General features: G+C 40.9%; 1 protein-coding gene and 1 pseudogene across 1 annotated transcript in view; both read left to right on the forward strand.

The window, feature by feature from the left end:
• The window catches only part of LAPTM4B (lysosomal protein transmembrane 4 beta), a 66,239-nt gene that overhangs the window by 24,113 nt on the left and 18,210 nt on the right, over positions 1-23,916 (forward strand). Inside the window, exons 2-5 of the mRNA XM_006900356.1 lie at positions 3,115-3,226; positions 17,039-17,112; positions 17,460-17,582; positions 23,171-23,269. Of these exons, the coding sequence (XP_006900418.1) occupies positions 3,115-3,226; positions 17,039-17,112; positions 17,460-17,582; positions 23,171-23,269 (408 nt within the window). The remainder of the gene's footprint in view (positions 1-3,114; positions 3,227-17,038; positions 17,113-17,459; positions 17,583-23,170; positions 23,270-23,916) is intronic.
• On the forward strand, positions 10,012-10,341 carry LOC102846624 (annotated as a pseudogene).

Here is a 23,916-nt window from a genome sequence, read left to right on the forward strand (position 1 = left end):
CTGCCTCTGAGTAGATTCCAACTTCTCATTAGCATCTCCTCGCATTACCAATTTGCATCCAGTGAGCCCCAGGGTTTATGTTCCCCCTCTTCATACTTGTAAACCTCCTTTTTAAATTATAAGAACAACAAACAATGATACGTTATTGTCAAGGCATAGCCAGTGGTCTTTCATGTTATCTTGTTTTAGTCTATAATTCTTTCTTACTCCTTTTTTGAAAGATAAGCTTACAGGGAATGAGATGTCAGGAAAACACAATGTTTTAGTAAATAACATCTTTGCCCTAAACACATGGTGTCAGTTGTGGGACTAGTGTGTATTTTCCCTTAAGCCATAGACGTGTTCTGAAGGATTTGCCTCAAACAGCTTCGTTAGTCACGTTTTCTTTAAAATGTGCCAGGAGGTCACGTGGGCCTTCCAAGAGAAACAAGGAACTGGTAGTTGTAATAACCCCTGTGGAGAGGGTGACTTATGGTTAGGAAGTAGAGAAAGATTTCAGTGTATACCTTTCTGTACCTTTTGGACGTTTTTTAACTACATGCTTATAATAGCAATGTAAATCAGTAACATGTATGTGTACTCTGGGGAATGGCTATTCTTATTATAATTTCTTCCCTAAAGCAATTAGAGCTTGTTAAACCATTGGGAAAACAAAGGGGGGGAAATTATTTCAAGCAACCCTAAAACGACCACTACAGGGGATTGCTATTTAACAATGTATGGCGTGGATGTTTTAACAAAACAAAGAACCTGCCTCTCCATTTGAATCTCTTTCTGTAAGTTGGTATTTTCAAACATGATTTTTATGGCTGGTCCTTGGAGGCAAGGATTCTGAAGCTTCATTTGACATAATTTGGACATGTTGCAAGGCGGGATCAGTCCTTGGAGAGGGGCGTCATGCTTGGGAGGGTGGAGGGACAATGCAGGCGAGGAAAATCCTCGATGAGATGGATTGATTCAATCACTGGGGTAATGGAGATAGGCGTGTTGGAGACAATAAGATAGGCAAGGAGTAGAGCAGGGTTTAGGACTGTTGTACATAGGGTCGCTAGGAATCCCAGGCAACTCGACAACACACAACAACAAGAACATGCCTTTAGTTCAAGAAAGCTATTGATGGCCTAGTGGTAAGGAGCTGAGCTGCCAACCTGAAGGCACATGGCTCAAGTCCACCAGCCACTCTGAGGGAGAAAGATGGATAATCTCCCATGAGATGATACTGTCTCTGAGCCCTGTTGGAGGATCAGCCGCGGGTTGGCTCCAACAGTACATCACAACATGCCTTTAGTTAATGCCGTTACTGAAACAACTTTTCCTCCCCTTTGAGTGAAAGGTTTCTTCTTTTCTATTTTGACAAGACTAACATATTCTGGACATTTCTGAATTTAGAGGAAAGAGGTGATAAACACCTGGTTTCAGCTTGTGCCTCATGGAAACTCTTGGGCATTCACTTCTTTACCCAAGTCAAGGAAGAAGAAGCTATGTTGCTAACCCAGAGAGAGACACGTGGTTCAAATCTACCAACTGCCCTGTATGAAGAAAAGAAAGATGGGCAGTTTCTTCCTGTGCCATTTACAGCCTCTGAAAACCGCCTGGAGGTTCAGCTAGCTACAGGTTGATTCTAAGGCAATTGCACATAGCAGCTAGGAAGAGTAAAGGAAGTAGGAATACAGACCAGGAATGACTGTAATTCTGCAATTGGTTGGATGGCAATGAAGGACTTGGAAGAAAGGGTGAACTCAAGATAATGGAAATAGAGATTCAAGAGACTTTAAGTGGTTAGATTTTGGTATCATAATCACTGGATTCAAACCCTACCGCTACTTTATTCTTAACGCCTGTGCCTCCATTTTTGCATCTATAAAATGAGCGTAACTAAGAGGCAGCTCCATAAGGTAAGTGTAGGGCTTAGAGAATCTACATCAAGACTTCAGTATAATCTCAGCCTTATAGTTAGTACTAACATATTCCCTATTTCTAATTAATACTAGTGATTTTTCTTTAAAGATAACCTGTTAACCCATTGCTGTCACTTCTCAGGCATAGTGATCCAGTAGGGCAGAATAGAACTTCCTGATTTTCCATGGCTGTAAATCTTTTTGGAAGCAGGCTACCCCTTCTCCCTTACAGGGGTGGGCTGCTGAGTTTGAACTCCTGTCCTTTTTGTTAAGCAGCTAAGTGCTTAATCACTACCAATGGGGAGCGGGGGAAAAGAGGGTGATGCTGGTGGGGCTGGGGGTGGGAGTGGTGGTGGTGGTGGTTGTGTACCTTTGAGTCAGAACTGATCCTCTGACTGGTTTTTGGAGGTAATCACATGGGAGGAGATTGGCCCATCCTCCTGTAGAGCAGCTGTTGTTATTATGTGCCGTCGAGTCACTTCCGACTAATAGTGACCCTGTTTACAACAGCCCTAAACTCTACTCTGTCCTGTGTCGGTCACACTGTCTCTGACACTCCCATCCCGATTACCCCAGCTAGTGGGTTCAAATTGTGTGCCTTTGGGATTGCAGCACAGCTTCTTGGCACTAGGCTGCCGGTGCTCTCTACAAACAGGATAGAACAAAGGATAAAAATGGAGGAAGAGCGCTGGGAAAGAGGGTAAGGTGATTCCCGTTTAGGCAAGCTTGGTTTACAGCATCTGTGGGAAACGTCATCCAGTGTCCAGATTTGGGCCTGGAGTACTGAAGGGCTGAATGTGCTGTTGCAGGAGCACACACCTCTAGTCTGTGCTAGGTGGGCACGTGTTCCCTCCCCTGAAGAATGAACACACACTTTAGGTGATCTCAAAGCTCTGCTTGCCTGAAATGTCAGCAGTTCACTCATCTGAGGATACTGAGGTTATTAAGGGTGTGTTTGACCAGCTTGAGAGTTTCCGTGCTTCTGCGGGGGTTGGGGGGTGAGGGAGGCGGTGGAGAGCTCTCTGACAGCAGTCATCTGTGCACCAGGCCAGGTGAGCTGGCTGCATCTGATCCCATTAGCAGTGTCTCAGCCTTGGAATCTGTCCTGCTCTCCCCGTGGTCAGGCCTTGTTCAACATTAAACTCCACGTGGCCAAGTATAACTTTCTGTTACTAAAAGCCATATCGTAGAGTTCATTTTGTCTTTCTCCTTGCAGATCATCAATGCCGTGGTCCTGTTGATTCTGTTGAGCGCCCTGGCTGACCCAAATCAGTATCACTTCTCAAGTTCCGAAATAGGTGTCGACTTTGAGTTCATGGACGATGCTAGTAAGTACCTCAAGAACAAATTTTGGTATTTCCAAGCGTGGAGACTCAAGATGCCAGTTCTTCTATTAAATTACACATATTGATTCATGGGCCCATTTCAGGTGAAACTTTCTTTTCATCATTACAAATCAAATCACCAAGCATCAATAAACCACCCGTATCCTGTGTCTGTTCTAGGGCAGGAGTCTTTAAGATTTCTTCTGTTTTGTTCCGTCTATAGTAACCTACCCACCCTACTGTCTCTTAGAGACTTTTGGCCTGTTTGCCCTTTTTTTAAGGAGAAGGGGCATGGATTCGGGAAGGAAGGTTACAAGAATTGTCCGTCTTATTGATTATACTGTTAATGTTTCAGTAATCACTTTTTTCCTGAGAAGTGATTGTTTTCCAGTCTAGAAGCTGCATGATGCTAGTCTCTTCTGATAATAGAAACATACCTAAGGGGATGCGTGTGGGTTGAGCCCGGGCAAGGCTAGTGCTCCCCTTTCAGATCCCCAGATACGTTGTTGAGTGTCGAAGACCCCGTGAACTGCCAGGAGAGCCAGCAAATCGGATTTGAAGGAAATGCTCTTAAAGTGCCTCCTACAGGCAAGGACGGTGAAACTTTGTCTCACTTTGGGCATTTTGTCAGGAGGGTCCATTCCTTTGAGAGAAACATCACACCTGGGAAGGTAGAGGGTCAGCGAGAGAGCAGGACCCTCCGTGAGATGAATCGACACAATGACTGCCGGAGGGGTTGAGGATGGGGCAGGATAGGGCAGGGGTCACAGTTGTTGCTCCGAGGGAGGGGGTCCCTGTGAGCACACTCAGGTGCACCTCACGACGGTCGTCTAACATGCCTGATGGCCGTCCAGTATACATATCCTCACACTGAGGGGCAACGCTGTGTATAATCCCAGACCAAAGAGCTTGCAGGAGGGGCAGAGGGTAGGGTTTAGAGGTCATGGTCAGGCCCCTGCCGGCCTGCCAACTGGAGAAGCTGCACCTGCTGAGGGTCATCAGAGGGAGGGGGAGGGCCAGAGAGAAACCTTGTTGACCTTGAAGAACTTTAAATGTCAGTGGACAAAATAGATGGCTAAAAGCAGAGTGAGTTATAGGGGAGAGAATGCCCCAGATGCAGTTTTAGGACAGGTTGGGAACAGAGGGACAGTTTGAAAGTGAATATTGTTCATTTTCTGCTCCGAGTTACTGGTTATAAGTAAATTCATGATCTGATGTTTATTTTATAAAGACCCCTTTCAATGCTGAGTGGAAGGTATATTTGGGGAGACTTGTATACAAGCATGGAGTTCCAGGAGACTGGTTTTGAGGCATTTCTCTGCAAACCTGGTGATAGAAGATGGTGGTAGCCATACCGTGAAGAAGGACTTTTGAGATAAGATTGACAGACCCTGCAGTCTGGGCAGTGAGGGACACGGAGAAATCACAGATGCTCCTCCTCACTCCCAGGAACAAATGACCTGTGTCAGCAAGAGGTAATACACCTGAGGTCACAAGGAGACTTTCTGTTTCCTTAGCAGAATCATTGGGAACGATCTCTTTGGATCCGGGCTCTTCACATGTGCTCAAGCGACTAGATACCTTGTGAGCTAACTTTTCTCACTGAAAGAATAGAATGATTATAGTACCCACCTCAAAGGGCTGTTGTAGCTCAAATGCAGTGTTACTTGGAAAGTACTCAGAATAAAGCCTCACCCTAGTGAAGTGCTCAGGAAATTTTGGCTGTTTTAAGAGCCGTGGTTAGTGGTGAGCCGTCTTAAGTGGGGACTATAGAAGGGCAGTCTGATCAGAGTCTGGCCGTGTGGTGAGGTCTGGGCTGGAGAGAATGAAGTTGATGGGGAGAGAAAAGGAGAGGGAGACATTCAGAATTGAATCCCGCAGGTGCCACGGTGGTTCGGGGTCAAGAGAAAACGAAGTGAAGTCAGTGGCACGCCAGCAGATACTTTATAGCCATCATCTTCCTCTATATTGCTCATTATAGAGTAAGTTGGGGACATTCTTTTATCCTGGGACCTTGCCTCATTGAGGCATGACATCTGTTAGAACATTCTATCAATTCGGAATCACCCTGTTCCTCTTATGAATTCTTCAGAAAGGATAATGAGTTCCATTAATACTAAATTAACATCTCTGCTTTCCTTCCCCTTTGCATTTACAGACTATACATGTACGAATGTTTGACATTTAAAAATAAGTCTCTCATTGTTTCTATAGAAGAATTCCTTTTCTTAGGTAATTGAGATTAGTCAAAGAAGTCTTAAATGATACAGCTATGGCTCTGTGTGAATCGAATAATAACACTGAGTGCTTTGTCCTAATTGCCAGAGATTACACTGGTTAATGACTCTCTGACAGTGTAGACTTAATTTAGCACCGTCAGCAGCTTGCTGGTACTTAAGACTTTAAAGTAGTAATTGTTTTGTAATGTCTGGATGTTTTAATGTACTGGGTATTAATTTTATTAATTTATTTTTTAGTGCATTTGAGATTTCTGTTTTATATATTTGAAAAGATTAAATTAGTAGCTACTTTCAATGATTAATTACTTTTAGGATTGTCATATATCATTTTTTAATAGAGTTAAAAAACAAAGAAGAATGGATATTCATTTAGTGAATCTTTTCTCTTACATTTCCTTCAAGTATGTGTTGAAATTATCCATTAGAGGTCATTGTATGTGACAAAATTCTTCATATTTAGCTCATACGTGGTCAGAATGAAATGGTCCTTAAGATGGTTACAATCATTTGCTTTAAATGATGCTAATGTGGCTGTTAATTTTAAGTTGCTATCTTTTTGAGATGGTGGTAGCCATCTGAAGATTCTATCTAACAAAGACTGAAATCTTTAATAACACTTTCATGTGACCTTTCCCAAAATAATCTAGTTAAAGTCAGCCACATTCATACTATTTAAAATAAATTAAGATACCTTTCTATGAAGATGGCACCACAAGCGAAGGAAGCCCCTGCCCCTCCCAAAACTGAAGCCAAATCAAAGGCGCTAAAAGCCGAGAAGACAGTCCTGAAGGGCATCCACAGCCAAAAAAAAAAAAAGAAGATCCATACGGGAAAAAAAGGAAGATCCGCATTCCGCACGTCACCCACCTTCCAGCGGCCTAAGACCCTGAGACTCCAAAGGCAGCCCAAATGCCCCCAGAAGAGCGCCCCCAGGAGAAACAAGCTTGACCACTATGCCATCATCAAATATCCCTTGACCACCGAGTCAGCCATGAAGATGAAAACAACACACTTGTGCTATTGTGGATGTCAAGGCCAACAAGCACCAAATTAAACACACGGTAAAGAAGCTCTATGACATTGAAGTCCTGTGTTCAACTTGCTCCTGATTATGATGCTTTGAATGTTGCCAACAAAATTGGGATCATCTAAACTGAGTTCACCTGGCTGATTCTAAATACACATTTTTCTCACCATAAAAATAAAAAATAATTAAGAGAAGGGAGCTCTGGTGGCCTAGTGGCTAGAAACTGTGCTATAATCCTAAAGGGCATGGTTCAAATCCACCAGGTGCGCCACTGGAGAAGGGGGTGTGTGCAGTCTCCTCCTGTGCCAGTCAAATCCCACTTGTTGAAGCGCGCGCACGCGCGCGCACACACACACACACACACACACACACACACACACACACACACATTAAGATATATGGAGGAATCCCATGGCACAGAGAAAGAAAATATTATAATTTCTCATTATTTTTAAATCTAAAGGCTTCCGGTACATGCTTGCAATTAATAAATATATGTATGTACTTTCTATATTGCAGTAAGAGACTATTAGAAAAGAATGAGGAATTGTTATGGTTGGAGGTGACACAGCAACTCAACTACTGTGACTTCCGGAACTGTAAACTGGTGGCCTAGTCATAAGGAACTGTGCTGCCAACAGCAAATCCATCCGCTGCTCAGCAGGAGACAGATGATTTCCTCCCGTGTGATTTATGTTGTTGTTGTTATGTGCTGTCTAGTCACTTGCGACTCATAGCGACCCTATGTACAACAACCCTAAACCCTGCTCTGTCCTGTGCCAATCTCATTGTCACCCATCCCGATTACCCCAGTCACTGAATCAATCCACCTCATAGAGGGTCTTCCCCTCCTGCGCTGGCCCTCCACCCTCCCAAGCATGATGTCCCTCTCCAAGGACCGGTCCCTCCTTACAACATGTCCAAAGTATGTTAGACAGAGATTCAGAATCCTTGCCTCCAAGGAGCAGCTTGGTTTAACCCTCTCTAGGGTGAATCTCTTTTCCTAGCAGTCCATGGTACACTCAGTACTCTTCTCCAGCACCACAGCTCAAAGGCATCAATTCTCCTTCTATCCTCCTTAGTCACTGTCCAGCTCTGATGCATAACAAGTGATTGCAAAGACCATGGCCTGCATCAGATGCACCTTAGTTTCCAGAGTGACACCATTGCTCTTCAGGGCTTTGGAGAGGTCCCTAACAGCAGGCTTTCCCATCGCAATATATCTTTTAATTTCCTGGCTGCTTTTGCCAAGAGTATTGACTGTGGAGCCAAGCAGACTAAAGCTGTGAACAGTCTCAGTCTCTTCACCATCCAGCCTGATGCTGCCAATTGGTTCAGTGGTGAGAATTTTTGTCTTTTTGATATTGAGCCTCAATCCATATTGAAGGCTGCAGTCCTTGACCCTCTGCAGCAAGTGCATGAGGTCTTCCTCACTTTCAGCAAGCAGGCTTGTGTCATCTGCATAATGCAGATTGTTGATAGATCTTCCACCAATCTTGACCCCACATTTCTCCTCATAGAGCCCAGCCTCCCGGATACTCTGTTCTGCATACAGGTTGAAAAGGTATGGAGACAGGACACAACCCTGGTATACGCCCTTCCCAATTTTGAACCATGCGGTGTTTCCTTGCTCCATTCTTGGTCCAAGTATAGGTTTTACATTAGCACAATCAAGTGTTCTAGGATTCCCATTCTTTTCAGAGTCAGCCACAGTTTGTTATGATCCACACAAGTCAAACACCTTTGCGTAATCAATGAAACACAGATACATATTCTTCTGGTATTCCCTGCTTTCAGTTAAGATCCATCTAACATCAGCTATAATATCCCTAGTACCAGGACCCCTTCTAAACCCTGTTTCTGAAAAACTGGATGGAGGGTCAGCTATGAGTTGGTTCTGACTCACAGCACATAAGAATGCAACAAAAGGGCATTAGGGAGAAACTGGTAAAATGAAAATATGATCTGTAGCTTACTTATATACTGTTAGTTGCCAGTTTTGATAATTAGCCTGTCGTGGTGGTCAGTCTGTTTCTACTCAACAATGGCCCTCTGTGACAGAGTAGTACTGCCCCATGGGATTTTTTGGACCGTAATCTTCACAGAAGCACATTTCCTAGTCTTTGACCCTGGTGTTACTGGGTGGGTGTGTTGAATGACTGGTATTTTGATTAGCAGCCAACTATGTCACTCGGCCACCTTTATAACTCCTTTAGAACTATAACTAGGCGAGTGGTTGACAGCTGGAAGAAGCAGAGGATACATAAACTGTTGTCTTTTACAACTTACGAGTCTAACATGAATTTAAAAATAAATATCAGAGAAAAATAGTTGTCTACTGAACTAGAATATCGAAGAATAACAGACAGAAAAGCATGTATGCCATGTTGTATCATGGATCCATAATTTATTGAGTAGCATTGGTGAATGAAGTAAGAAAGATCTTACGGAATTTGTGCAATTTTAATGGTTTGACAAAGAACTTTAACAGGAAGGGTCTGTGCCATACACAGTGCCAAACAACAGATCTTCCTAATTATGGGTTCAGATGAATAAACATCTTGCCACTCACACTTGATTTTTTTAAAAATATGCTGTGAGGAGGCCCATGGGTATATGATCTCTTCTAACTTTACAAGAGGGAGCGAAACTCAGCAGCTGCAGAATCAGCAGCCCGAGGCTCATCCCTGTGAGTTTAGATCTATGTGCCTCCATCCTCCTGCCTTTTTTTAAAAAACAAACAAACAAAAACCCAAAACTTGGCATACCGTCAAATTGGATCCGACTGGCACAGGAGGAGATTGCCTCTCCTTCTGCAGAGGAGCATCTTGTGGATTCAAACCATGAACCTTCGGAATTGCAAGTGCAGCTTCTTGCCACTAGGCCACCAGAAGTCCCTCACCCTCCACCCTTTTCACTAATTTTTATACCTATGATCTGTCCCCATAATACCTGTATCTCTTTTTCTTTTTTTGGTACAGAAAATGGGGTTTATTAGATAAATAAGTTGGAGTGTGGGGAGGCAAAGAATATCACCCAGTGGAAATCCAGGTTTTAGCCCACCAGTCCTAAGGCATGATTTCTCAATTAGTCCCGGCTCAGGTTTCAGTTCAGCAGTCCATCCAAAAAGCCTCTGGTTTCCTCAGTCTTCCAGCAAGGTTTGTCTCAGTGCAATTATAAGTCAGCTTCTCTTTAATTATAGATCCAGATGACTGACCCGCTGTGGGCGAGGCATCCCAGCCTCCCTCCAGAATCTCTTCCGCGGTCCCGGACGGCCGGTACCTATATTTCTGCTGGGTTTGATAATTCATTACACTGGCCACTGATAAGTTAAAGACAGTACTCCTCACAGTTAATGACGTTTATTAGGGAAGTCTAACAAGTAACAATTTGGGGAAAAGCTGCTGGAGGTTAGTCCCCAACCCGGTGGTAGCCGTTGCCTGTTGTTATTTTGTTGAGAACCTGCCTGATAAGTTATCTTCTAGACGCTGTATATCCTGAACACTGCGTGTTTTCTTCACATGGTGCCTTGCTCAAAATTCAGGACCACCAGGCGCCTGGCAGCTCGGCCGGAGCCCGCGAGCCGGTCCCTGGATCCCGAGTTACTGACCGTGGAGGGCCCTGACGAGCCACGACTGGATGCCAAGTCCAGGGTCACCAATCAGCTTATAGATTTTCAGTGGAAACTGGGAATGGCTGTGAGCTCGGACAGCTGCAGATCTCTTAAGTACCCTTATGTTGTGATGCTGAAGGTGGCAGATCCCTCAGGCCAGGTCAAAAAGAAGTCCTTCGAGATGACAATTCTACAGTTCCAGAATTTCTACAGACAGTTCAAGGAAATTGCTGTGTGAAAATAGACTACTTTGCTGCTAAAATGGCTTTTGCTCCAAAACCGTGGACTTCACTTTCTATAACAAAACTACATACATAAGAAACAATGACAATTGCACTGTTAATTTTCCACTTTTTTAAGTAATAAAAAACTGAAAAACAAGGAAAAAAAAATTCGGGACCACCGAGATCTGACAATGACGTGCATAAGCAGCTAGGATGTAGGAACCTAGACTACCCATTTAGCTACAAGCTTTAAAGGGAAGGAAACAAATATAAGAAATGAAGAGAAAATGAGAGATGAATTATTTAAAGAAAAGTCATTTCAGGTCACTCCTTTATAAACTGATTTTATTTCGGTGACTAATTGACTAAAGTATCAGGAAACATTTGCTAATTAATGTCTTTTGTGAGCCATGATACAGCTTTTCTTAGGATCCTTTTCAAACTGAAACTGCATTATTAAGGCAGAGTTTAATTTAGGACATTGTATGGTGGCAGTGTGCCCTGACACGGGTTTGGAGGAGCTGCTCTCTAAAGAATACGTAAAGGGTGCTCCAATCACAGCGCAGTGGTGTTATTATTACCACGAAAAATGTCTGTATTGTTACTGTGAATTGAAATTCTAAAAAATAACTCATCCTTGTTATTCCAAGGCAGTTTGGTATCCATTCTAACTTACTAAGAGATATGTAATAGTCCTTTTTTATCTTATCTCTGTTTTATTTTATTTATACTTTAGTTTCATCTAAACTCATATTTTACGGAAATAAATGTTACCTGGATATATCACATGCTGTGATAACGTTTATAGAGAGATAACTGAAAATTTCCTTAGTTCAGACACTTTTCTACAGAAACTATTCCATTGTGAAATGCTGTGTGACTTTCCTTTAATGGCACCTTTTTCTATTTCTCTTAAGTTCATATTTTTAGGGAAAAAATATGTCAATTTGTGAGACCAGCCCTGTTGGCAGAGTACAGCCTACTGAGGTGCTCAGCTACTGTTTTGAACTGTGCACAGGGGTAGTGGGGCAGGGTCTGCGGGGGCAGGTCTGTGGGGCAGGGGCTGTAGTAGGAACACCAGCTGATCTATGGGAGAATGATGTGGTGGCCCATTTCTGCAAAGGTCTCAGTCTTAGAAACACTGGAGCAGTTCTGTTCTACCGTATAGGGTTACTGTGAGTCTCAGTTGGCTTGATTACAGTGGGTTTTATGAGGCTCTGGGGTTTTGTGGTTGCTTTTGAATAGACATTTCTTTTTTATTGACAACACTCTTTTTCTAGGTTATGCTAATATTTGTCTTTTAGAATGTATAATTTTAAAATATTTTTACAATTTTATATTGGTTTGCTTACAGAGTTCATGTATTTTGTGTTTCACAGTGTTCTTCATTTACGTTGGGTTTCATGCAATCATTCCCATGCTTTATGTTTTATAAAATTAATTACCATTGGACTTTGCCCAGCTTATGTTTATTTTACTCTTTTTTTTTTTAAGGCAGCAATCAGGCTTTCTTTTTTAATGTTTTGGGGGTTTTTGAGTAAAAGTTTGGATAAGTTTATATTTGTGTTTTAAGGCCTCTGAATGTCCTGTCTTCAATAAACTGGTAAATTTTATTATTTTAAAACATACTTTTGTAGAACTTAGACTGGAGAGAGGGACAAATAAGGAGATAGTAAACCTTTGCCTGAGTTCAGGTTTAGGGTGTAACAAACCACTTACTAGGCTTTGCCGGTAACAGTGCATTTTAATGCCTCACTCCTTTTCTGGAGGTTGTCTCATTTCCCCTGCACTTTGACCTCCACCTCCTTCACAGCAAGTTCACATAGTGGCCAAGAGTGTTGATTAGTTTGACATTGATCTTCTTGGATTGACAAGCCCATCTACCAGCTAGACAACCTTAGGCAAGTTTTTTGCTGTTGTTAGGTCCTGTCAGGTCAATTCCAGCTCAGGGCCATCCATCCTCTGTGCACAGATTAGAGCTGCCTTGTATAATTTCCAAGATTGAGACTTTTCAGAAGCAAATTTCCAGCCCTGACTTCTGAGGCATCTTTGAGTGGGTCCAAACTACCAACTTATCGCCTAACAGCCTGGTACTTAACGGTTTATACCATCCAGGCAGTGTTTACTTCACACACGTATGCACAGCCTGGTGATATTAGTATTCATCTCATAACTGATAGTCCAGTTAGAGTTTTTGTAAGGACTAAATGAAATAACACAAAGCTCAGCTCTTTGAGGAAAAGCCACACTTACACATTGGGGAAATGAGAAAGCAGACGAGTGGTGTTCTGTCATGGAGGAGAGTAGAAACCTAGTGTGCTCTGTATGCAAATGGCAGCCCCAGACTGCATGTGTGGACGTGGATATATTTTTACTGTTGGGTCTGTGGAACCAAATCCCTCGGCACCGATGGTTTTGCCTGTAAACAGCATTCGTGTTTATTTGGTGGCACGTCTGATGGTTGGAATCCACCATGGCTCCAAAGGAGGAAGCTTGTCAGTCTCCTGTGCAATAGACAGCCTTGGGGAGTGGGCTGTGAGCTGTTTGTGACTTCACCTCGAGGAGAGAGGTTAACCGCACACGACTATGAGGCAAAGGCTCACATGACATCTTCTCGCAGGTACCCTTCCCCTCACGGTTGGAAAAAGCTCAGGTTATTTTAATGCTAACCTTAAGAGAAATCATGATCTATTTACTTATGATGAATAGTCATTATCTGATGATGCTCTCTTAATGTCATTTCTTGTGTGGATCTTGGTTTTGTTGTTTCTTTTTTGTTTGTTTTGTTTGTTTTTTAAAGAACTTTTTCTAAAATATTTTTTTAATTTGTTTTATTTGTGTGTGTGTGTACCATCAAATCAGATCTGACTAGTACAGGAGGAGGACTTTGCTCTTCCTTCTCCAGGAGAGCATCTGGTGGATTCGAACCACGCAGCTCTGGGATTGCAGTGAAGCTTTTTGCCAGTAGACCACCAGAGCTCGCCTTATCTTGTTTTTTTAATATAACTCAATTGATGTTTATTAAATGGGACTTTGCTAAGAATTGTCAGACTCTGTAGACCAATTTGAAGCATCTTTAGTTTTTGAGATGACAAGGAAGTTTTGGTGATAAACCTGAATTTCTCTCCTAGAATGTCATTGTATCATGTGTTTCAGTTCATAAATCTCTTGCTTCCAACATTTTCCTCCTGCTCTATCCCTGAACCTGGGGAGACAGAAGATGGTTCTAAAGCTAGAACACTTTCCTTTCTTTTGGAGAAACATCTGTATGTATTGAAAGTAGCAGCTGTGGTAGGTTTAGCAAAGTTCAAGTAGAAGTAACTCTCTAGGGGAAAGCCACACATCTGAGGTTAGGCAGAGCACAAGTTGTCATAACTCAGCCTTTTGAGTATAATTTAAACAACTTAAACACCCTCTGAGTGTCAGGTTCCTTATCTATTCAACATCTGAACAGGGTCTTCTCCACTTAGATTGATTAAATGGCATACCTGTGAAAATGACATGGAAATGAGAAATTACCGTATAGACAATATGGACAGTGACATGCAGTCCCTATTACTGCATGGATTCCCCTACACACACACACACATACACACACACTCTTTATCATAATTACCCTAGGCATTGTTACTTTTATAAGCCAGTCATACCATACTGCTAATCTGAACCTCCTAAAGATAAGATGACATGACCTCTTGAACAAATGTGCCCTTTACATCTGCTGACAGTTGGTTTTGGGGTGTGTTTTTAAAATTTTTTTGAGATTTTAACGAAACTTTACTGAGAACTTGGATTTCCATTCATTAATTTCTTACTGTACATTCCTCCCTCTTCCCACCCCCAGTTTGTTTTTCACTTTAAAAAAAAATTCTTTCATTGTTGCACCTCTACCCCTACCCCAGTCCACTTTCCTATGCACCTCTTATTCTAGACTGTGGCAATGCAAATAGTACCTAATCGTATATTTCTTTTAAATAGTCCTTTCTTTCATCTGTTTCAATGTAGTGTATACTATTTATTGCCTCTTCTCCCTAGTTTTTCCCAACCTCCGTGTCAGTCCTATTTTTTAACAGCAGCATTATACAGTATTTTTCCTTTTGTAACTGAGATATTTCACTCAGCATTGATGTCCTCCAGGGTCACCCGTTTTGGTTTTTTGGTTTTGTTTGTTTTGGGGGTTTTAAAAAAATTTTTATTATTAATGAAAGTTTACAGAGACTTTGGACTTCCATTCATTCATTGCTGCACTTTTCTCCCTGCCTACCTCTCCTCCCCAGTACACTCTTCTCTTTGAAAAGTAAAAGAAAAGTTCTTTCATTGTTTTACAATCCCTCCCCCCAGGGCCACTCCACTAGGCAGCCTTGGTTCTGGACTCATGTCATGACAGTAATACCCAATCACATATCCCTTTTCAACTGTTTTCTCCTTCATCTGTTTCAATGTAATACACATTATTCCATTTTTCCAGTCTCCCCCAACGCCAATGTCAGTCCTCTTTTACAACAGAGGGTCACCCATTTTGTATAATAATTCATGAGTTCCTTGATTTTCAGTGCTGTGCAGTATTCCACTGTGTGAATGTACCACAGCTTCTCTATCCATTCCTTTGTTGTTGGGCACTTGGGTTATTTCCATCGCTTTGCTCTTGTGAACAATGCAGCAGTAAATATAGGCATGTGGATATCTGTTTGGGTGGCAGTCTGGTCTCTTTAGGGTATATTCTCAAGCGGTAGAATTGCTAGGTCAAATGGTATTTCTATTTCCAACTTTTTTAGAAAGCACTATACTGCCTTCCATAGTGTTTACAACATTTTTACACTCCCACCAACAGTGAATAAGGGTTCCAGTTTCTCCACAATCTTGCTAGCATGTGTTTTTTGCGCTCTTGCTGACATTGTTTTAAATAAGGTTGTCCAACAGAAATGTAGGATGAACCAACACATAATTTCAAACTTTTTAGTAATATTTTAACAAAAAGACAACATTACAGTTACTTTTAGTAAGATATTTTATTTAACTTGGTATATTAAAAATATTATTTCAGCATAATCAATATAAAATAGCAATGAGAAAGTTTATATTGATGCTCAGTCCACCACTGCCTACATAGGTGGCTCAAACTCCTTGCTGTCAAGTTAGTAGTACCAGCTCATAACAGCCCTCCTAAATTGATACCAACCCTCCAGCAGGTTTCAGGGCTGTAAGTGATAAACAAGAGAAGGCTGCCCATCTTTCTCCTGTAGAGCCCACTCATCTGCTTAAACATCCACAAGCACGCATGCAACCCTGGGGCCAGCAGTTCAACTAGCCGTGGACTCCACCATTGGATCGTGTTACATGTGGCTGGCTAGAGGCCACCATATTGAACACTTGACACATTCTAGATGTTGGAATTGTCATAATGAGCAAAACAGAGAAAGTCCTGTTGAGGGTTATGCAAACAGCTGTGCAAAAAAGATTGATGGTTTGAGTCCATCAGAGGCACTTTGCAAGTCAGACCTGGAGACCTGCTTCTGACAGCTTAGCCATTGAAAACCCAGTGTAGCGCAGAAGTACTCTGACCCACATCGAGTCTCAATGATCTGGACAGTGGATTGGTTTTTAGGTTTCCCTCAAAGTTCTTGTGACAGAGGAAAATAGATAATGAACAAGGACCACATTTTAGTCATGGTATCTGTTATAAAGAAGATATAACAATAAGATGACTATAACTAGGAGGGTTGTGTTAGCTAAAATACGAGGGAAAGAGCTCTCTGAAGTGTTAACGTTCAAACTGAGACCACAATCATTAACAAGCTAGCCGTGTGAAAATATGAGAGGAATTTCTTGTATTTAGTGGACACTGCAAACAAAGTCCTTGGATGGGATGATTTCTGCTCTGCTCAATGAACCAGATGATTCAGCTGGAGTATAGTGAGCAGTAGCTGGTGGGAGAAGATGAGACGAGATTAGAGAGAGGTCAGCAGGTTGTGGAACAAGTACGACTTAACGGCTTAGTTTTCAGTTGTACAGGTTGAGATTTATTTTAAATTGTATGAGAAGCCACTGGAGGAACACAGGAGCTTATTCAATACGTGGATTTTATCAGTTAACAGAATATGTCATTTATTTTTATAATTCAGTGAGCCAGAAGACCAGCCTTTTAACTATAGCTAATGACCTTGGTTTCATTTTTGAAACAGACACTAAATGCAGCATCAGCCTCTTGTGGTGTTGCTGATGTTCTTCTTGTTCCATCTAATTCTCTTTGTTGAGTTCATTTTGTTTGTAGCTTTTCTTATCATTTCCTTAACTGCTGCTGTTTTCAGGATAGTATTGGTCTATGATATTACTCTTGGTTTGTTTGTTTTTTCCTTTGTTTTAGGTGCATGTAACTATTTTTAAAATTGTTTTTGGCAATATCAGTCTCTTATCTGTTGACATTTGTATGATTTAGGAAGAATATTCTGGGCTACTTTGTTCCCACTATCATTTTCTCATATTCCAAAAAGACTGGCTGTTTACATCACATAAAATTATCACTTAATTTTGAAATAATTTTTTAAGATACATAGATAATATTACACATTAATGATATTTAGGTTAAGAGTTTCCACTTAATGCCTTTTTATTTCACTTTTTTTAAGCAGATTTTTTTTTTAAGCAGAGACTCACAAATGTCTGGACAGTGGATCTGCTGCTGATTGTGTTCTGTGCTTTACCCTCTGACAGACACGTGCATTGCTATCTCGTTTTCTCTTCTCATGATCCTGATATGTGCCATGGCCACTTACGGTGCATACAAGGTAAGCCGCTTCTCAGGAAGAAGTGCTGAGCCTCTCCCGAGTCCCTGACACATGTGATCTGTGCAACTGTTTGGGATCAATAAGAAACAGTTCTGTTTTCTAAAGTAATTCCTGCGAGTTTAAACCTCTGCATGTGTGGACTAAGAACATTTTTAGTCGCAGAACTGTTCATTGAAACTTAATTTGTTGTGATGCCTATTTGGCTTGCCAGTAATTATCACTTGCTATTTCATGAATTTCTGTTGATCATTTTTGTATCAGACTAATAATAGATTTCTTTGATGTCAACAGAACCGTGTTTTGTAATATTCAACACATTTTTCTCTTGTGTTTTCTCTTCTATCTAGCAACATGCTGCCTGTATCGTCCCCTTCTTCGGTTACCAGATATTTGATTTTGCCTTGAACACCTTGGTTGCTGTCACTGTGCTCGTTTATCCCAACTCCATTCAGGAATACATACGACAGCTGGTATGTTCTCTCCCTGCCACACTCACTCACTCTCTCATCTCACTCCATGTCTCTTTGTATCTGTCTCTCTGTCTTTCTCTCTCTCTCTTATTGAAGTTGGATGCTGCTGATACCTGACTGCCACCAAGTCCCCACCTACTCACTGTGACCCTGTGCACAGTGAAATGAATCTGGACCTGGTCTTTAAAAGGCTATAATCAGACATTGTTGATCCACAGGATTTTCACTGACTAATTTTCAGAAGTGGATCAAAACTCTCTCCTCCCGTGTCTCTCTCATCCTTGAGCCTGTACTGAGACCTGTTCCCCTCCGTAGCAAGCTTCCACTGGCGCAGGTTGTGCGTGGGCTGTACGTGAGGTGCATTGGCCAGGAATTGAACCTGAGTCTCCTGCTTGGGAAGAGAGACTTCTACCACTAAACCACCAATGTCCTCTGCTTTTTAAACTTGTATCTGAGTTATTGGTGAGAGAATAGTTAATGTTACATTGAATATAGTTGTTTCTTATGATACTTTTTGGAGAAGACATAACTCCTAAAATCTTCATGGCAGAAAAGATAGTAGTTAATTACCTAAATGTTGAGCTTAGTTAGAAAAATAGATAGTCGTTACCTAAATGATGAGCTTAGTTGGTTAGATAGATGGCAGTTAGTTCATGGAAGAAATAATAGTAATTACCTACCTAAATTGTGAGCTAGTTGCTGTCTTCATGTACAAAAGTTGTTTACATGTCAAAAAAGGATTGCTTTTGGCCTCTGCCACCTTACCTGGGAGAAGTGAAACTTTACATTTCCCAAACTTATTTGACCATAAAACCTTTTTCTTGACCAAGCAGCTTCTTTTTTTTAATATCCCACAGAGTATTTATTAAAACTTCTCAGGTACAGAAAAATAAAACAGAGCACTTTAGTCACTCAAAGGGCCAGAGTTTAGTCATATATAAGGATTTCTAATTTTTATACATGCACAACTTATAGTACCATGTACAGCCTGTTACGTATCATTACATAAAACAGTGAAAAGAATTCAAATAGGCATAATCATTTTATACATATTACATAAAGAAAATGTGAATTATCAGATTATTTTAAATACTGTTTCCAAGTCAAGCATAGCTATAAATGATCATAAGAACTGAAAAAAATTTGTTTAAAAAATTTATTACTTGGTCAGTGGTGTTAAGAACCAAGAAATGATGAATTGAGATCTCACTAATAGAGTCATAAGTCAGTTCATACAAGGGAATGAACAGAGTAACTCCTGACTGCTAGGCTAAAAAGATATCCTTCTGTAGGTTTTTCATTTGCATAAGAACATACATTCAACCAAAGGGGTCCGAGCAAATAGCACTCTTGTTATTTGTAGACTCACAGAGTGCTGTTCCCTGTCTCTCTTGCATGGCTGTTATATTGCCTTTGTTGATTATTTCCCTCTCTTTCCTCTCTGTCACTTCCCCTTTCCCCTCCTTTGTCCTGCACACTGATGTAAACTGCTTTGTTCTAGCCTTCCCTGTTCTGAGCAATTTCAGTAGCCAAAAATTGTATTCTGGGGGCAAAGATTATATTTTCCTCAGTGTAACCCAGAGAGCAATCTAGTTGCAGCAAAGTGCCATAGTTACAGTCTTCTACAATCCCATCAAACTTCAAGCAGAATGGCCTCCACTTCTCTTTAGCCAGTTCTGATTTGAGCTCTTCTGGGTCCAACACATCTATTCTGAGTTTCTCAAAATTCTTCCAGAACTTGGTAGATTTGGTCATCCACTTTGGTGAGTTTCAGGAGCTGTTCATCACCTGATGAAATCAATTTGTAGTAGACTTCAGCATGCTGCATTGCTCTCATGGCCCAAGCCATCTCAATGTCAGGATCGTTACCATAAGATTTGGCTCGTCACTTGCTCCATTCGCCTCCATCTTGTAGCCCAGCAAACGTGGCTTCTGCAGCTAACTTCTTGATACGTGTCCTTTGTGACCATGTGAGTAGATATGGACAACTGATGTGTAGAAGAAGCTTATGATGGTCTCCTGGTAATAGAAGTACTAATGTAAGGAGTTTTGGTGGTGCAGTACTTAGGGGCTTAGCCACTAGCCAGACGGTTACGGTTCCACATTCCACTCACCTCATTCACAAGGAGAGATCTGGCAATTTGCTCCCATAACTATTAGTTTTAAGGAACATTAACTTTAGTAGGCATTTCTAATCTGGCCTGGGGCCACCATGACTTGCTACATTGTTTCTGTGTGAAAAGTGTCTACATGTGATCAAATTGTAGGATTCTCTAAGGGCTCTATGTGATGCTGAGTGCTAGGCTCCTAAAAGCATCCCGAAAGGGGGGTGCAGACAGGATCTCAGCCTAGCCTACTGTATGAGGAGCTTGGCAGTGTAATAGTGATTAATAAGATGTGAAAACGAGCCATATGGGAGCCTGTGACTATTTGACTAGCATACGATGTGTTGCATTCCATATATTTCAGACATTTATTGGAGTGTAAAGTCTAATGTGCAGGATAAGCATTCAAAACATTAAGAATACAATATCAACTTTCTATTGGCCTCTGTGTTGCTTAGGAATTCAAAACTCATTTGCTTAGATCTCTCCATGGTAGAGGAACATCGGTGCTATTGTTTTATGCCATTAAGTTGATTGCAATACATAGTGGTGCCAAGTGACAATAGAACTTCCTCATAAAGACCTGCTAGGCAGTTATCTTCATGGAAGCAGGCTGTAATGGAGCAACTGCTAGGTTAGAACCCAGACCAACTGAAGTATTCTTAAACTGTTCAAACTCCAGGACTCCTTTGAGCAATGCTAGTGATGGTAATTGTAGCTAAAAAAAAATCATCCACTTGTAATTTGTAATTACAAATCATATAACATAAGTGAATATCTTTTGTGCTTAAAGATTAACCTGGGCTACAATAGTTAGCTTTATAGGTTATTACATTGTTTAAGAGAGAACCAGTGTCCCTGCAAACAATAGCAAAGTTCAACAGGCCTGCAAACAACAAATGCTGGTGAGGTTGTAGAGAGATTGGCACCCTTATTCACTGCTGGAGGGAATGTAAAATGGTACAGCCTCTATGGAAGGTGGTCTGGTACGTTCTTAAAATGTTGGAAATAGAAATAGCAAGCATTTGACCCAGCAATTCCACTACTGGAAATCACCTGAAAGGAACCAGAGCCACTACTCATGCAGATATCTACACACGCATGTTTATTGCTGCATTATTCACAATAGCAAAGAGATGACAGCAACTCAAGTGCCCATCAACAAAGGGATGGATAGAAAATCTATGGTATATGCACACAATGGAATATTATACTGCATTGAAAAACAGTGAGCTCGTACATCATTATATAACATGGAAGACATTATGCTGAATGAAATATCAGGGTCACAAGAGCAAAAATATTCCTTTACACTGCTGTAAGAGGACAGATGTGGAGTGCGTGGTTGAGGAGAGAATGGGAAAAGAGTGGATAGATAATGAATACTGCTTTTCAACAGATGAGAGGAAGAACTGTCTGAAAGGAATATATATGATTTGGCATGATATGTATGACAACAACCTGGAACAAGGGACATATTGTGGGAAGGGGGAAGAAAATGTGCACCAATGAAAGAAAATTTAAAAACTATTTCATTTAAATAAACAACAGTGGAAATGTTCATCCTTTCAAGACTGAATTACATCATGCTTTGAGGTTTTTGTTGAAATAATTTCTTTTCAGTCACATAAAGCATTTTGAATGAAATTGAGGAAATTTTGTGCATTGAGTGGGATGCATATGTCCCAAGAGGTCTCTGTTGCTGGGATTTGTGGACAAGACATTTCTTCAAATTTACAATTATACGATCCCCCACCAGATGGCAACATGGACTGAAGTAAGATTGCAGCTTCATATTAAACCCCAGAAGCAGAAAAATGTGGGGGTACTGCTTTATCCCACAGCTCACAAGAGGGCTAAGGTGTCACTCACAGTGTGGACCTTATTGACTAATTGACGTATAATGGACCCAGGAGGACAGAGAGGACAAATCTGCCAAGTCTAGATGACAGTACGTACTTGCAGACAAGGACCTGCTTATGTGGAACCTTGTAATATACAATTATGTTTTCAGTGGTGTCATTTGGACATAGAAAAACCATATCCACTTTTCTAGGGGAAATGAATGCAGAGCTGGTTTTGGAAAGGGCCCTCTATTTTCACATTATTCTATTAGAAGAGAAGTATGACTTATTATTTTTCCACCACCATGTTATTTTTTTTTCTTGCCATATAAAAATCAATAGTAAATAATTAAAAAAACCCAAAAGCCACACACACACACACACACACACACCCCCACCCAGTAAATACACTGTTAGCAGCCTCCAAGGGAAATGGCCACCCTAATGGCATTGATGTGTTTTATTCCTTAGATTTTTTTTGCCTAAAGTGAGACTCTGAAAATGTGTCTGTCTTGAGGTTTGGAAGTGAGAGAAGATGTGATACTCCTCTTGGGAAGTCAGAGCGAAGCACATGAAACAGAAGTTTCTCCACATTCTGATTTAACATTTGGAACTTCTTTGTTGTATCTCAGAATATGGCTAAAGCTGAATCCAAATCCATGACAATGAATGGTGCATTTAAAGATCTGCCATCGGCATACACTTAGGCCAGTTAAAAGGAAGCGGGTGGGGGAAGAGAGGGGAGTGCGCTAAGTGAGGTTCTGTCACCTCTTTAACAAGAGTAACAAGTTTTGATATAATGTTAAAGAGGTTTCCTTTGGTTGAAACCAGTATAGTCATAAGGCAGAGTCTAGCTTTTTTAATGCTAGAAATGCCTACTAGTATGCGATTCTGCTTTTGAGGGACAACAGGCATCTGTAAATATTCTATGGAAAGAAAATACCATTTTAACAATGGATTGCTCTTCCTTGCCTTGCCTACCCCATTTAGAATGTCCTAACACTTTGAGAAAATCCAAATACTGGAGGTGTGAAAGTGGACCATCTCCTCCCGTGGGATTTACAGCTTCAGAAACAATGGAGTGTCAGCTATGAGTTGGTTCCGTCACCATTGTTGATGTTGTATACCAGTGAGTCAGGAATGACCCGTAGCTGATGCTCCAGCGGGTTTTTCAGAGGCAGTCAATAATATGGGAGGAGATTGCCTGTCTTTCTCCCATGAAGCATGAAGCAGCTGGAGGATTCAAACTGCATACCTTTATGTTGGCAATGCAGTTCCTTACCACTAAGCCACCAAAGCTCCCTTGACTTGACAGTAAGTTGTTCAAGTGAAAAAGACAACTGACTTGTGTCTTTATGGTGGTAGGAAGGCAGAGTTCTATTTTCAAGTGTTCTTCATGACCACCTTTTGCTTTTCATGGTTGGAGTTGTTACCTGAATGAAGAGACTGGCCTCCTGAGTGGACTGTTTGTAACTCATTTTCATTTCTAGAACTAGGCTAGGAATTTTGTATTCATGCTAAATAATAGATGTCCCCTTGAAACTCATGGCTCTCTGATAAGCGTGTCTGAATTATTGCCTAAGGAATATAATCCTGAATGATTAATTAGATTTGCTAACAAAGCTCTTTTCTTTTGCAGCCTCCTAATTTTCCCTACAAAGAAGATATCATGTCAGTGAATCCTACCTGTCTGGTCCTTATTATCCTTCTGTTTATCAGCATTATGCTGAGTTTGAAGGTAAGTGGGAAGATTTTGACCTGTGGTCTAAATATTGTTAAATGTATTCCTAATTCTTTAACTATCTTGTTTTAGATATCTGACCTGCTTTTTCCATTTCCTCACATCATAATCTAAATTAGAAATGAATACTAATCAGAATTCCACAGTCCAGTCGAGTTTATTCCCAAACTATTTGGAATAAACAAATAGCTTATAACATAGTCCTTTTCTGATACATTATATGTGTCATATGCTATGGCATTTGTTCAGATATATCTAAACATAAAACAGGAAATTTACTATTTTAAATGCTTTCTATACATTTCTGTACAAATCTATGCATTCGCCTAGGCTAGGCATTTCATAAGGTGCTATCATACACTACATATCCTTGTCCTTTTGGCCTGTTTGATTTAGCATGAATTCAAGGAGCAATTATGTGTAGCATGAATCAGAATTTTTGTTTTCTGTATAGCTGTATAAATTTTTAGGAGGTAATATTCTCCCATCAGTAAAATGAATGCCTAGAAAAACTGATATATTCTCACAATGGAATACTATGCAACACCAAAAAATCAAGCAACTAATAAAAACTTTTTAAATTTCTTTATTTTTCATTTCAATGAACATCTACAGAGATTTTGGAATTCCATTCATTCATTGTT

Source organism: Elephantulus edwardii, unplaced genomic scaffold (assembly GCF_000299155.1).
Source record: "Elephantulus edwardii isolate Elephantulus edwardi_28Jun2011 unplaced genomic scaffold, EleEdw1.0 scaffold00282, whole genome shotgun sequence".
NCBI classification, from domain to species: Eukaryota; Metazoa; Chordata; class Mammalia; order Macroscelidea; family Macroscelididae; genus Elephantulus; species Elephantulus edwardii.